Source organism: Polistes fuscatus, unplaced genomic scaffold (assembly GCF_010416935.1).
Source record: "Polistes fuscatus isolate 324 unplaced genomic scaffold, CU_Pfus_HIC Scaffold16, whole genome shotgun sequence".
NCBI classification, from domain to species: domain Eukaryota; kingdom Metazoa; phylum Arthropoda; class Insecta; order Hymenoptera; family Vespidae; genus Polistes; species Polistes fuscatus.
Window position 1 is genome coordinate 2,511,321 of NW_025113064.1, and position 16,232 is coordinate 2,527,552.

A 16,232-nucleotide genomic window follows, 5' to 3' on the forward strand; every position below is an offset into this window, starting at 1 on the left:
AAGCGCTTGCTAAGTGCATTTGAGTGAATTACTGCAACGATTTTTTTGAAGTAATACGGAGTTAATCAAAATGATCTATGAAATAAATTATTTATTATTCAGTGGCTCAAAAAAAAAATATTAACCTTTTATGTTTGAGAACATTTGTATAAATATAAATAATTTAGTATAATTATAATTATACCAAAAATATACATATATATATCTTAATTACAATTTTATGCAATTTTACATGAACATTATTATTATTTCTTTTTATTCTTTTTTTTCAAGACACCCACCCACACACGTACAACCTGACACTAAATCATATATTTTTGTTTAGCATTTTACCATTGGGACAATATGCTAAAAGATCGCCTAACAGCTTTATTTGCAACCCCCTTTTTCTCTCGAGTATACATACATCCCATATATACATACTCGTTCACTCGAAAGTACGCAGTTAGGATGTTAAGGACGTGTCGTAAACGGGCCTCTTTGTCTTTAGAAAAACGAACGCGAAAAGAGAGAATTGGAAAGAAAGAAAGAAACAAAGAAATAAAGAAATAAAGAAATAAAGAAATAAAGAAAGACGCGTGCATATATTTATTTGTACCATATCCACTTCTCGTGTTCTACGCTCGAGCATGCCGTGAATTATGACTTTTCGCGACTAACAAACGCTTCCTCTCGTTCAACCATGCGTAGGAAGATTTCTTTTCTCTCTCTCTCTCTCTCTCTTTCTCTTTTACATATACATTTGTAATTATTATCGTTAACCGGATCTTTATAAATTTCATTTGTTTTTATTTTATATAAAAACAACAATCTACGTAACTTGATTCCTTCTGTTATTATCATCATAATCATCATCTTCATCATCATAATCATCATCGTCTTCATCATCATCTTCATCATCGTCGTGATTATCATTGAGAAAGGGATTAAAATCTAATAATTCGTTTCTATTCGATGCCCAATAAACTTTGAAGTGATACCTTAGATTCGAATTTAAAAGTGGTTGACGTCTGTCATGGCAACAAACCATAAATGTGAATCGAGTCTGACATATACAAGAGAAAGAAAGAAAGAAAGAAAGAAAGAGAGAAATAAGTTGTGTAGGTGTCGGTTATGATGATGAAAAGAGAAGGAAAAGGGGAAAGAAGAAAAGATTGAACACGACGGAACGAAGGCACGATATAACTCTCATTCAACATGGCAAACGAGTTGAAGGTGTTCTCTCACAGTGAAAGAAAGAAAGAAAGAGAGAGAGAGAGAGAGACAGAAAGAGTAATTAATCGTACACAAGTGCGAAATATCTTATGTGGAAATTAAAATGTGCTAACTCTCTTTAAACGTGGGCGTTTATAACGATCGTGTTTTCTCACACTATTATTATTATTATTATTATTATTATCATTACATATATTTCTCATTAATTTTTCATTTTAATGAATAACAAGAAAAATAAATTAACATTTTTATTGCATTTTATATTGAACACTATACTAATAATCGTTGTATTATATAGACAAAGTTATGAAGTAATATCAAAATGAAGAGATGTATAGATTTTATCTATAATTTTGTTGAAAATTTAAAAAGAGAACATATTCATTTAATAAGTGAACGTTGTAAAATAGAATATGTTGTATACCTGTGTAAATACATGTATTATCTTATATATTTATTGTAATGTATAGACAAAAAGGTATGAAGTAATATCAAAATGAAGAGATGTATAGATTTTATCTATAATTGTGTTGAAAATCTAACCAAAGAACTTTATAATATTTAATCATATATACATAGATTAAGAACATTAAGAACAATTAATAAATGAAGCTTATGTAGGGGATAGAATATTTTGTATATTCCTATGTATATATGATTAGATATTATTTAAATATATATGTATTGTATACACAAAGGTATGAAGTAATATCTAAATGAAGAGATGTATAGATTTTATCTATAATTCTGTTGAAAATCTAATCAAAGAACATTCAATTAATGAATGAAACTTGTGTAAGGGATAGAATACATTGTATACCTACGTATAATGTATATATGATTAGATATTATTTAAATATAAATGTATTGTATACACAAAGGTATGAAGTAATATCTAAATGAAGAGATGTATAGATTTTATCTATAATTCTGTTGAAAATCTAATCAAAGAACATTCAATTAATAAATGAAACTTGTGTAAGGGATAGAATACATTGTATACCTACGTATAATGTATATATGATTAGATATTATTTAAATATAAATGTATTGTATACACAAAGGTATGAAGTAATATCAAAATGAAGAGATGTATAGATTTTATCTATAATTCTGTTGAAAATCTAACCAGAGAATATATTCAATTAATAAATGAACGTTATAAAATAGAATATGTTGTATACCTATGTAAATACATGTATTACATTATATATTTATTGTAATATATAGACAAAAAGGTATAAAGTAATATCAAAATGAAGATATATATAGATATTTTATCTATAATTCTGTTAGAAATCTAATCAAAGAACATTCAATTAATAAATGAAACTTGTGTAGAGGATAGAATATATTGTATACCTATGTATATACATGTATTACATTATATATTTATTATAATGTATAGACAAAAAGGTATGAAGTAATATCAAAATGTGAAGAGATTTATAGATTTTATCCATAATCTAACCAGAGAACATTAAATTAATAAATGAAACTTGTTTGGGGGGTAGAATATATTGTATACCTATGTATATATGATTAAATATTATTTGAATATATATATTGTAATATATCGTAATTGTGTGTATTCCAGGAAGCAGAGAGGCAGCTTTCACGTACGCGATAAGCTCGGCTGGAGTTACATACGCGGTAACCGCAGCTTGCAGTCGCGGCAATATCACGGCTTGCGGTTGCGAACCGGCTATAAGGTAAACCGACGACTTGGCAGGCTCTTGCTGTCGTCCCTTGCGAACATATTAACGAGATTACCTGTGTTACTTCTTTTCTTCTTTCTCTCTCTTTCTTACATTCATTCATTCTCTTTTTTTTTTTATTTCTTTCTCCATTTCTTTCTCTATCTAGTTTCATATTATACACATACCTTTGACTGAAAATGAAAATAGACGAATATATAATCAGTGTCCTTTCGTTTAGCAGGACGAGAAAGGAATTAGCTCCGAATGGTTGGGAATGGGGAGGTTGCAGTGCAGACATCACTTATGGAATGAGGTAGGCGGATTAATTAAAATCATTTTACGTTTCATTATGATATCTGCCTATGCATATCTTATTCATGCATGCATGCATGCATATCTATATATTAGATCTATTTATAAACAATTTCTTTCTCTTCGTTTATTCATATTTCATTAACTTCTATTTGAAACTTGAAATTTTTATTGCAATTTATCTATAATTTGTAAACAGAACTAACCGATAGAATATTTAATTAACGATTAATTGATTACTTTTTACTGATTTTTATTTCTTATTTTTCAATTGATATTAAAAATATTAAAAATATTATATCATTTTGAATGATAGTATTTAAATATTATAATTAATGTAATATAACGACAGGTTCGCACGTAGGTTCCTGGATGCAAGAGAAATAGAAGGCGATGCTAGAAGTCTGATGAATCTTCACAATAATAAAGCTGGAAGAAAAGTTAGTGTACATCTATAATAGAATTAAATAAATAAATACTAATAGTATATGATCATAGTTCCTTTCCCCGAATAAACAAAGCTCAAGATTTGAATAATTACACAGTACACAGTTGATATAGAACAATCATTTCAATACTTTAACACCAATCCTAAATTTTGTTCTGCTCATATGTAAATCAATAATTATAAAAATCATTTGAATTATTATTTATTGAGTATAATGGACATCAAATATCAGAAAGTTAAGCCCTCCAAACCCGAAAGGGGCGGAGTAAGGAATAAATAATAAAATAAAATAATATCAGGAAGTTATTTTGGGGAAAGTTACTTTCATTTCACCCTGTATATACATATACATATATATATAAATAAATTTTAATCACTGACAAAGAGATCTGCGAGGAAACGTAGGTTTGATAATGAACTCGTCGTCTCGTTTGAAAGGATTAACGATAATGATGCATTTCGATCGATGGTTGATTTACAATTGCTTGACAAGATAATAATCTTAGTAATGAGCTGTACGTTTATTTACGTCCTTATTTTAACACGATCTACGAACACTTATAGATCTTGATTTATCGAGCAATAACTTGTGTGAACGGTCAATCATCGAGAAAATTTCACGTATATATATATATACACATTTACTCTTATATTTAATGTATATACATGTGTACCGATAATTATGAAAGCGAACCAAGTCAATAAAAATTGGAAAAATGAATTGATATTAAAATAATCTATAAATATATATATATATATAATAAAATAAATCATAAAATATAAATTTGTTTTTCATTTTTTTTTTGTCTTATGCTACCTGCTATCATAATTATCAGCACATATGTGTAATTATAGATAAATATGTATTGAATCTAATTAAAAGTTGTCTTTACTAAATTAAATCAAAGAACAAGAAAAATAATTGCAGTAAACTTCTGTATAACACGAGTTCTTAAAACACGTTGAAGATAATATTACGACTAGTTTTGAATTTTATATTAATATATGTATATATATATACAATAAAATATAGAAATTATCCTGCATTTAAAAAATAAAATTTATTTTGAGATTTACGCATTATTGTTCTCACCGTTAACGATAGTTTTCTGTTTCATAATTGTTTCTTTTTTTAACTATTAATTATTTTCCAACACTGTTATTAAAAATAATTTTGCGAAAAAAAAAAAAGAAGAGAATATACATTCTTTTAATATTTATATCTAATAATATAAAAAAGATAATTTATAAGAAATAACAAAATCTCACGTTTTTTTAATAGAACAATTTTCACATTAAACAATGCAATTTTTCCTATAAAAATTAATTCATACAAAGGATAATAAATGAATTCGCGTTTTATACGATATAATATAATTATTATTGTTATAATAATAATAATAATAATAATAATAATAATAATAATAATAATAATAATAATATTTTGTTAATATTTTAGATCGTGAAATCTCTTCTTCAGACAGAATGCAAATGCCACGGAGTATCAGGTTCCTGTACGGTGAAAACATGTTGGAGAACGTTACCTAGTTTTCGTCAAATTGGTGATGCGCTTATGAAAAAATATTATAGAGCTAAAGCTGTCGTTGCTATCATACCTCCACCACCGCCCACTAGCCAAGTAATGATCGAACATATTCCTCATCGTAATTTCAATGAATATTAATCATATCCTCCTTCGTACTCTATCTCTCTCTCTCTCTCTCTCTCTCTCTCTTTCAATTCTATCCAATCTATTTTTCTATAAATATGATGAAAAGTATGTTAGATTTAAAAAGAAAAAAAGAAAATATTACAAATACGACGACACTAATTGTAATAATTATATTTACAGATTTCTGAAAGTATATCGCATTCGGTTTCAACAGAAGAGATAACACCTATTCTCGGTAACGATGCTAAAACTCAAGGGAAACAAAACGATTTTGTAAAATTGCGTCGCGATCAGCAACCATCGAAAAAAACAAACGGTATTAAATCGAGGAGAGCCTATTTAGCATTGAAAAGGAATAAAGTTAGTAATGGGGGAAGTACTATGGTGTCTAAAAAGATGCCGAAGAGAAGCGAACTGGTCTTTCTACAACCTTCGCCAAATTATTGCGAACCAGATTTGGTTTTGGGTAGTTTGGGTACGCAAGGGAGATATTGTAATCGAACGAGTAAAGGTAAATTTCAGAAGAATACAGAGAAGTCTGTCGATAATGTTTTTTTATGAAATATATAATAATGATATCTGATGTAATCCTCACATACACACACACACACACACAAACAAGTATGTTTCTGATTTGATTTTTTGTTTTTGCTTTTAGGAACCGATGGATGTGATTTGATGTGTTGTGGTCGTGGTTATAACACACATCAATTTACTAGAACTTGGCAGTGTAGATGTAAATTTCATTGGTGCTGTCATGTATATTGTGACACGTGTACCGAACGTACAGAGGAATACACTTGCAAATGATATAAATATATATATGTTTAATTTTTATTTTGTTTCTTTGACGTAAAGTGTCTATTAAAAAGATAAATATTCGACGATTATCTCGACTGATCTCGATGATATTATTTTTGTATTATTCGTTCGGCTAATCTCTGCTAAATATTACACAATATAATAATAATAATACGCCTAATCCTCGCTAAAATACAAATTAACAATAACAAATTATACGAGTGAGATTTACGTGTGTAAGTAAGCGCACGCTAGTATAAAAATAGTTTCAAACAAAAATTTACTAAAAGATTTAATGACAAAAATATCATATCAATTTATTGCACTATAATTGAAAGCTTAATAATAATTATTCTAAATGTTATTATATATTATTATTAAGAATGACAACTAGACACCTTTCTCTCTTTCTCTCTCCTCTGTCCTTTTGTCTTATTTTTAAATGCATTATATAAATTATTATTTATTTTTTACCATAGGTAGGTTATATATATTTAAAAAATATATATATATATATATAAATATATAGATAATTTTAATGTATTTAAAATAAACATAACTGTGTAATCCAGATTTGGGTTACGTGACGACAAGCGTATTAAAAAATTTCTATCTATTTTTGTGATAGAGCATCAGAGAGCGAGAGAAAATAAAAGTAAATTCATGTATAAAAATATTCATTATTTCTTTCTAACGTTTTTTTACTCGTTCAGTATTATAAAACAAAAAGAAAAAAAAGAAGTAAATGAAAAAGTTTAATATAATAACTTTTTGTACTATTTTGTATACATGAGTTTACAAGAAATTTCATAGCAAATTCATATCAAAAATATATACATATATATATATAAAACATTGTCAATATTGTAACAAATCTAACTTATGTGTTTGATCGTTTAGCATAAACTTTAAACTATATTATAAAAATAATAATCGTAAAAACTGTGAAATTCGATATGAATTGTAATTAGTATTTCTTTTTGTTCATACTTTATATACTTGAAATATAATAAAATATTAAGTTTTAGCTTGATTAAATAATAATTTTCAGCTATAAATAAATATTTTTGATATTGTGCGTACGTAAAAAAAAATTTTTATGCAACCTATTTATGCGAGCCCCCTCTGTCTCTTTGTAATTTCGATACAAATAAAATTACTTAAAAAAAAAAAAAAAAGAAAAAACAATACGTCGAAGAACTTCATAAAGAGTTAAGAATTTCTTGCGCTTCTTTTTTAGATTGAACATCCCCATGATCAGTGGTTGGATATTCCGTAGTCAATTTTAAATATTTTAAAGCATCTTCTTTTCTACCTAATTTTAAATAAGTTTTTGCTAACATAAGCAAATTGAGACTGTAAAAATTAGGACTCATTTCTTCTGCCTTTTCAAAATACGTTAATGCCTCTTCGAAGGATGAATTCGGAGGTTCTCCGAATACCAACGATGCAATTTTTCTTTGATACCAAGCTAAATCAGATACATGATAACACCAAGTGCCGAGCATGTACAAAATGGTAGCGTCCTTTGGATTTAATTCTATTGCCCTCTATGATAAAAAAAAATAAGAATATCATTGCGATGATATAAAAACAAAAAAAGAAAAGAATTCGATACTATGTATAAAATAGATAAAACATATAAATATCGTACAAGCATGTGCTTCTTAATGGTGTATAATTGTTGTATCCTTGACTTCATGCCTTCCAAAGAACTTTTACTATCGAGTAATATCGCCATCCACTTTTGTACAGCGTAATGATCCTCTTGGATACTAATTGCAGTTTGTATATAATCGTAAGCTTCTAAAATCATTTTATTGGCTTCCGATTCATTAGCCGTCTCTGACAATTTGTATAGAACCCTACTTAGCCGCCACAAGATTTCTACATCTCCGTTATGCTAGGTATATAAAAATAAATAAATAATATCTCATGTGTGTGTGTGTGTGTGTGAAAAGTATTTAAAAGCACTTGACATTACACATGTAACTCTGTTATACCTTGTAATTCGACAAATGATCATACACCTGTTTGTACAAGCCTCGCTCGTACAAAGCATCACTTGTTACAATAAACCCTTCCTTCACAGTAATTTCCTTTTCATCATTATTATTATTATTATTATCTTTATCTTTATCTTTTTCATTGGCAGATTGAAAAATCCAAAGCCCCATAGTAGCAGGTGCTACATAAACCAATTGATTAAAGTTACGTTTTTTACTCTGTTAATAAAATAGAAAAAGAAAGTCAGAAACATTAATAATTACAAATTATTGTTATTTTATCGTAAGAGGAAAAGAAAGGAATAATTTGATTACCCTTTGTACTGCTACTAATGCAACTTTATACATATCAAATCTTTGACATATGTTGATGGAGGTTAGGAAACGAAAAACTTTCCACGACATTGTTAAATATTAATCAATTCAAATTCACATCAAAATAATCAAATCACATCAAATATATTCTTTACTTACACTTATATACATATATTTATATATTATATTTAAGAAAAAAAATATATTATACAAACAAGAGAAAGAAAAAGAGAAATGACAGAACAAATAAACTATGTAAAGAAAAAGCACATTAAATTCCTACTTGATTTTTACTTAAAATGAAAATAATTTAACTTATACAGAGTAAAAGAAATAATCGACAATAATTTAACACCAGCTAAAGTGAACAATTTATAAGCAATTTATGAATTAAAAAATAATGACATACCAACGGTCAATAATGCAGATTTCTAATATCGATAACACTGATTCAGAGTTGCCAACCTTTGTTATCATCCACTGCTGCCAACAATTTTATGCAAGTATCGACTTATTCAATATTTCTAATATCGATATTACTCATCCAGAGTTGCCAACCTCTGTTATCATCCACTGTTGCCAACATTTTTATGCAAGTATCGATTTATTCAGTATTTCTAATATCGATTTCTAATATCGATAATATTCATCCAAAGTTGCCAACCTCTATGTTTTAGTTCATATTTTGTCCGCTCACGTCGCTGAAGTTTATCATACAGTTGGAGTGAAATATATTGTAAACAACGTTAAAAAAATATTAAATTATAATAAATAATAAAGTATATACATATATATTAAAAAAATAAATATATAATAAATATATAATTTATATTAATTAAACTATATAATGGAAACGATATTGGAACAACAACGACGTTATCACGAGGAAAGAGAACGGTTGATGGATGCTATGGTAAAAGAAATGCTTTTCAAAAAACCAGGCCATCGTGAAAATATTAATTCTGAGCATAGATTAAAAATGTTATTGGATCAGTATATGGATAGTACTGCTAATTTACAAGATTTGTACGAAGACAAAGATGGTCAAAGAAAAGAAGAGGTAAGAAGTTATATGTTTGAAAAGTATCTCATATGTTTGTATATGTATATATACCTAAGCTTATACATTTTTATAATCATTCATTTGTTGAATATACAATAATTTTAATACGATTTTTCAGGTACAAGCACTTTCGGGTCCAAACGAATTTTCTGAATTTTATTCTCGATTAAAATCTATCAAAGAATTCTATCGTAGACATCCGAATGAAATTAGCGTACCAATGTCAGTCGAATTTGAAGAATTAGCCAAAATGAGGGAAAATCCAACAGAAGAATTGTCCAACCTTGTTGAATTCACTGACGAGGAAGGTTACGGAAAGTATTTGGATCTTCATGAATGCTACGAAAAGTATATTAATCTTAAGGGTATCGAAAAGGTTGATTACATTAGTTATTTGTCTACGTTCGATCATCTATTCGATATTCCAAGAGAAAGGAAAAATGCCGAATACTCCAGATACATTGAAGTCCTTTTATCGTATTTGGTTGATTATTTGAGTAGAGTTAGACCACTGTTAGATATAAGTGCAGAAATTGAAGAAGCTAATAAGGAGTTCGAAACGCAGTGGGAAAATAATACATTTCCTGGATGGCCAAAGGAAACTGGAAGCGCATTGGCTCACGTCGGAGCACATTTGGAACTTTCCGCTTTTTCATCTTGGGAAGAACTAGCGTCCCTCGGATTGGATAGATTAAAATCTGCATTGATGGCTTTAGGTTTAAAATGTGGTGGTACTTTGGAGGAAAGAGCGCAGAGACTTTTTAGCACTAAGGGCGAGGCTTCTCTCGATCCAAATTTATTAGCTAAAAGTAAAAATAAAAAGTCTGGCAAAGGTAAAGATACGGAAAAACAGAAAGAAATTGCAAGGATAGAGTCTCACGTTTACAAGCTTGCAGAATTGGTTTCTAGTCAAAGAGTTTCTACTAAAGAAAATGTACAAAGGAAACAAGCTAGGACAGAAGGTGAACGAGGTGATTCGGATGCAGAAGCAAGCGCGAGTGAATCGGAAGAAGAAGATGATAACGAAGTTCCTTATAATCCTAAAAATTTGCCTCTTGGTTGGGACGGCAAGCCTATACCATATTGGTTGTATAAATTACACGGTCTTAATATTAGTTACAACTGTGAAATTTGTGGTAATTTTACATACAAAGGACCTAAAGCTTTCCAAAGACATTTTGCGGAATGGAGACACGCTCATGGCATGCGTTGTCTTGGTATACCGAATACCGCACACTTTGCCAATGTGACTCAGATAGAAGATGCTCTTGCTTTATGGGAAAAATTGAAAACTCAAAAGCAAGCCGAACGTTGGCAACCGGAACAGGAAGAAGAATTTGAAGATTCCCTTGGGAATGTGGTTAATCGTAAAACATATGAAGATCTTAAAAGACAAGGCTTGTTATAAAGCATTTAAGTACAACGTTTATGTAATTAAAATTATCTTAAGTAAACTTCACTTATGACATAATCGATATAATATGTTTAATAAAAAATATAATATAGAAAAAAAAATTGTTTATTATAATATAATATCTATCTCTGTTTGTTATTATTCATTAAATATATCATTTTTTTTTTACTTAAATATCTTGTTTATATTAATTCCTTAATTTAATTTAAGATTTATTTTTAAATTCCTAAAGGCGTTTCATTGGAAATATTAAAAAGGGTTGTATTTTCAACAACCAATCAGAACAATCGACAAGCATCCGAAGCGCCATCTGATAGGAAAAAAAATATTTCTGGCTATAGCAACGCCGATTGCTTCACGCCGATACTAATTTGTACAGTGCTCCGAAAATGGTCTATATATATTGGTTTGTACATCGATTGGTGATCGTTTTTATATGATTATTACTATTAATAACCGTATATATTTAATTGAATGAAACTATCGTTGATTAATCATTAATATTAATAATTACATTATTATTTTCTACTTACAATTATTTTTTAATCAAACAAAATGAATGTTTTGAAGTTCAATTCATTGTCCTGTCGTTTTCTAACCACGTGTTTTGAATTTAATCGTTTTAGCCGAAAAATTATAAAGCTCTCAACTTCAACAAGAACGTACGAAATATTGAAAGAACATTTGAAGAAGAAAACTTGAAACAAATGTTTAGATTAAAATGATTAATCATTGAAACGTCCTTATATTACTTTTAATAAACATATATATATATATATTTGAATTTTGGTAAATATTCAGCAACCGTTAGTAACCCGTTTGCGGAGGCATGCTGAAGCAAAATGACGGAATTTGTCGAAGGTTGGATTTTAGGACACACGTTAGGAGAAGGTGCTTATGGCGAGTAAGTATATAGATATTTACAAATATATATATATATTATTATAATCAGATATATTATACGATATATTAAATATACAACGTGAAGCATATCTAATTCGAATAATTTCTACATTGTAAATTAAATTACTAATTATTTCTACAGAGGTTTCACAGTGTCAAGAGGAACATAAAACAAAAAAAGAACTTTGTTTTGGTTTTTTTTTTTTCTTTTTTTAAAATGAAACGGACTATTTCTTTTACGGTAATTAGAAAGAACCGTTAATTTTCAAGTAAAAACAAATATTAAACCTTATTCGTCCTTAAATATTTGTTAATATTTCGTTAACACTTTGAACGACTAATATTTTTGGCTGAAGCATTTTGTACGAATGAAATATTTGAATGTTAGTATGAATTACGTTGACTGATCATATTAAGAGCAAATAACAATAAATTATAATCTTCTTTTCTCTTAGATTTTAATTACGTGAGAAGTTTTCTTTCAAGAATAATTTTTAATGCAACGAGCCTTGAAACATTTTTTAATACGCAAACCGATATTGCATTCTTTGCATTCGTATCGACAAATGCAATGTTCATAATACTCAAAAGATTTATTTTCCATTGTGATCTTATGCCGACGCAAACTTTTGTTAATATCTTGTTGATAATTAGATTTAGGATTTAAACGATGTTTAATATCTTTTTACTTGTAAATTAATACTTCTTTTAATTGTTATAAACAAAAAACATAGGATATTCTATTTAAAAAACAAATCAAATTGACTTTCTCAAATCCTCGACAAAATGATTGAATTATTTGAATGATTTTAATTTGATCTACCTAAAATTTATTTCATAAGATATTAATTGAACATTGAAAAATTGTTTTGTAATATTTCAAATTATTTAATTTTTCTCTCTCTCTTTTACTTTTTTCTTTTTCTTTTACGTCACAGATATGATTATAAAAGACACATAAATTCACTTCTCTTTGTAAATTAATTTTTTTTTACATGTGTTTTAAAATACTCCATAACAACGCGTCAAATAAATATCATCATTTTTAAATATAATTCTTTCTGTTTAGAGTCAAGTTGGTTATTAACAAGACTACAGGCGAAGCCGTCGCCATGAAGATGGTAGATGTACTAAAACATCCGGATGCTCGACAAAGCGTAAAAAAAGAAACAACCATTCACAGAATGTTGTCGAATTCTAATATCATACAGTTTTTTGGAAAGCGTAGTGAACCAAATATGGAATATATATTTTTAGAATATGCTTCCGGTGGAGAACTTTACGATAGAATTGGTATGATATTTTAATATTTTACTTTTATCCGATGGTACATACCATAATCTCGTGAGAGAAAATATAAAAAAAAATAATTATTATATTATTCTTAACAGAACCTGATATCGGTATGCCTAAGTACGAAGCTCAGAGATATTTTAAACAATTAATTTCCGCTGTTGAATATATACACAGTCGAGGAGTTGCACATAGGGATCTTAAACCAGAAAATTTATTATTAGACGATAACGATAACTTAAAAATAACAGATTTTGGATTGGCAACTATTTTTCGTGTCCAAGGAAGAGAGCGCACTTTAGAAAAGAAATGTGGAACATTACCGTACGTAGCACCGGAAGTTCTCGTACAAGCTTATTACGCAGAACCTGCCGATATATGGTCTTGCGGTATAATTCTGGTTGCTTTACTGTGTGGAGGTAAGTAACACATATTCTTTTATTATATTGAACTCTATTTTGTTACCACCCTATATATATTATTATTGCAAATATATTTGATTCTTCTATTTATGGAATATTATAAATGATAAATAAATAAGGAAAAATTGTTAATATTTACCACTTGTATAGATCAATGTGCCTTGTAGTTTCAATTAAATAAGAATTCTAATGCGTAGCTTACATTCTTTAGTTTTTAACTGGTCCATCTCTGAAATATAGAACTGCCTTGGGATCAATCCTTGGCAGAATGTCCAGAATATATGGCATGGAGGAAAGGTACATACATGTCACTTACACCATGGAAAAAATTGGATAATTTAGAATTGTCTTTAATCAAAAAAATTCTTGCTCACCTACCATCCGCTAGATATACAATATCAGAGATCAAAAATCATCGATGGTTTCTTACACCATTTAAAAAAGGTACGTAAGTGCGATTAATAACAAAATGTTCTTCTTTTAGTAATTGATTATTTTTTCAAATGCTTATATTTATCGTCGCTTGAACTGCATTGTTAAATATGTATCCAGTGTTTACTTAGTCAGGTACTGAGTGACTTTGAGCATATACAAAATTACCCAAAGCTGCTTGGTACCTAACTACGTGGACATCTGTTTCTACGGTTTTTGTCGTTTTCTAGAATGAATGTAAGTATTCGAAAATTACAAATAGATATATTATCTATCTTCTATGCAATTTTTAACGATTGGATAAATGTTTTTATATCATCTAAAATATACATATTTTCTATACAATTATTATTCCATTCCCATCGCTAATATTTTCCTTTTTTCAGCAATGTAATTATAAATATTTTCACCTTTTCACAACGACATCGATATTATTAAAAGCTATTACCTTTTCTTTGGTAATACAGCTCTATGATTTCAATTAACGGTCATAAAGCTAGATTACCAAAGCAAAGAGCATTGGCGCACACATCCAACCAAAATACTTTTATGAAGAATATTATTTTATAAATAAGTTTGTTGTAAAGTAATAATATTAAATATCCTAACATGATATATTCATTTTCATATCCAAATATACAGCGCTTGTTTGAAGTTTTTCCAATCAAACGATATCAGCGTATTCTATTCACGAAAATAAAATTAAAATATTTTCTCGAATGCGTATTCACAATTATGTGAAACAGGTTTATTTCCTTCTACAATGGTTTCAGAGATTGTTGATACTTCGAATGAGAAATTAAATGATTTACAATTTGCATCGTAACTTTTGAATCAAATTTTGAATGAAATTTCTTTTTTCCTATTTTCGTGCAAAGAGTATTCTGACACTGTTTAACTGGAAATACCTTAGACATCTATAATATATAATAAAAATAAAAATGATATATTTCATATTTTTGTTACTACAGATGATCTACATAGTAATAGATATAATATGCCCGTTAGTAATTATAGTCAAGTAGATGGATGTAATCCATCGAGATCTTGTTTATCGCAACCTGATTTTGTTGGAGAGGAAAATGTAAATATTGAGAATATGAAATTAGATGAAAAGACAGGTTTCTCGTTTTCTCAACCTGCTCATATCGAAGATTTATTACTTTGTACTCAACCGATGCAATGTACTGCACATTCAAGTTCGGTAAGCTTATATATATATATATACACATAAATTAAAAATTAAATGAAATAATGCTATTTATATTATCATGCATTTCAGCAAACACCTTTCCAACAGCTTGTTAGACGTATGACTAGATTTTTCGTGACAACAGATTTTGAAACGACAGTAAAAAGATTATTAAACTGTTTACAATATGAGAGTTATACTTATCGTATTAATGATTTTCGCATAGTACGTATCAATCAACCATTATTAATATATTAAGCGCCAAGTTTTTTATGAGCTTTCCTTTAAACTTTCCTCGATAGAAAGTCTAAGGCAGGTTCTTAAGGACTGACGTGACCTTTAATATATTATTTTTCATATATAATGACTTCTTTTTTGTTATTCTATACAAATAATATTTTTTCAGATTACTATATCAACGGTAGACAAAAGAAATATGCCTTTGGTGTTCAAAGCGAATGTTCTTGAAATGGATAATAAATTATTGGTAGATTTTAGATTATCTAAGGGATGCGGTCTTGAGTTTAAAAGAAAGTTTGTTAAATTCAAATCCCTCCTTTCCGATATTATTTTAAAAGTACCTGTTATATGACGTGTGTTGCCTACCTCTATGAAAATCGTGACTAAATAAGATTTTTTGTGCCAAGTTAAGAGGTAAAATTTAACAATGATGTTCTTTTATATATTTTTTTAATAAAATACTTATATGAAGTTATATCCTTTATCGTTTAATTGTTTAAAACTACCTTTTTATTATTCTTCTTTTTCTAAATCTTCCAAACAAATTTTTCTTTTGGCGTGAATATGTTAATATTAAAAATATGATATTTATCGAATAAGTTTTATTACAATATTTTAGAATTACAAATAACAATAATATTTCATTTATTAGTTTAAATATATTCCATAGAATCAGACGTGTATAATGAATACGTGTTTGTTACCCTATTATTAGATATAGGTTAGAAACATAAAGGTTATATAGGTTAGAATTATAAAGACTGTTTTGAACACAAATGATAGCAGATGGGAAACTTCTTTTAA

General features: G+C 28.1%; 4 protein-coding genes across 6 annotated transcripts; 3 read left to right on the top strand and 1 right to left on the bottom strand.

The window, feature by feature from the left end:
* Positions 1-3,169: 3,169 nt before the first annotated feature.
* Positions 3,170-6,512, top strand: LOC122514807 (protein Wnt-7b-like). Its single transcript, XM_043631859.1, has 5 exons — positions 3,170-3,228; positions 3,592-3,667; positions 5,135-5,314; positions 5,528-5,858; positions 6,006-6,512. Exons 1-5 carry the CDS (start codon positions 3,224-3,226, stop codon positions 6,155-6,157), a joined length of 744 nt encoding a protein of 247 aa, XP_043487794.1. The 5' UTR covers positions 3,170-3,223; the 3' UTR covers positions 6,158-6,512.
* Positions 6,513-7,089: 577 nt separating this feature from the next.
* Positions 7,090-8,632, bottom strand: LOC122514806 (regulator of microtubule dynamics protein 1-like). The gene is made up of 4 exons (XM_043631858.1): positions 8,470-8,632; positions 8,152-8,373; positions 7,803-8,051; positions 7,090-7,698 (listed from the first exon to the last, which is right to left on the bottom strand). The coding sequence occupies exons 1-4, from the start codon at positions 8,557-8,559 to the stop codon at positions 7,351-7,353; spliced, it is 909 nt and encodes a 302-aa protein (XP_043487793.1). The 5' UTR covers positions 8,560-8,632; the 3' UTR covers positions 7,090-7,350.
* A 539-nt stretch (positions 8,633-9,171) lies between these two features.
* Positions 9,172-11,047, top strand: LOC122514778 (splicing factor 3A subunit 3-like). The gene is made up of 2 exons (XM_043631813.1): positions 9,172-9,529; positions 9,651-11,047. The coding sequence occupies exons 1-2, from the start codon at positions 9,317-9,319 to the stop codon at positions 10,938-10,940; spliced, it is 1,503 nt and encodes a 500-aa protein (XP_043487748.1). The 5' UTR covers positions 9,172-9,316; the 3' UTR covers positions 10,941-11,047.
* Positions 11,048-11,287: 240 nt separating this feature from the next.
* LOC122514834 (serine/threonine-protein kinase grp) lies at positions 11,288-15,903 on the top strand. 3 transcript variants are annotated; one of them, XM_043631908.1, is made up of 8 exons: positions 11,288-11,352; positions 11,748-11,850; positions 12,919-13,142; positions 13,241-13,561; positions 13,805-14,008; positions 14,968-15,200; positions 15,279-15,413; positions 15,595-15,903. In XM_043631908.1, the coding sequence occupies exons 2-8, from the start codon at positions 11,789-11,791 to the stop codon at positions 15,778-15,780; spliced, it is 1,365 nt and encodes a 454-aa protein (XP_043487843.1). In that variant the 5' UTR covers positions 11,288-11,352; positions 11,748-11,788; the 3' UTR covers positions 15,781-15,903. The 3 variants fall into 3 exon arrangements, with proteins under 3 accessions (XP_043487843.1, XP_043487842.1, XP_043487844.1); XM_043631907.1 differs by having other exon boundaries at positions 11,302-11,352; positions 11,573-11,850; XM_043631909.1 differs by lacking the exon at positions 11,288-11,352 and adding an exon at positions 11,992-12,090 and having other exon boundaries at positions 11,434-11,850.
* The last annotated feature ends 329 nt before the right edge of the window (positions 15,904-16,232 follow it).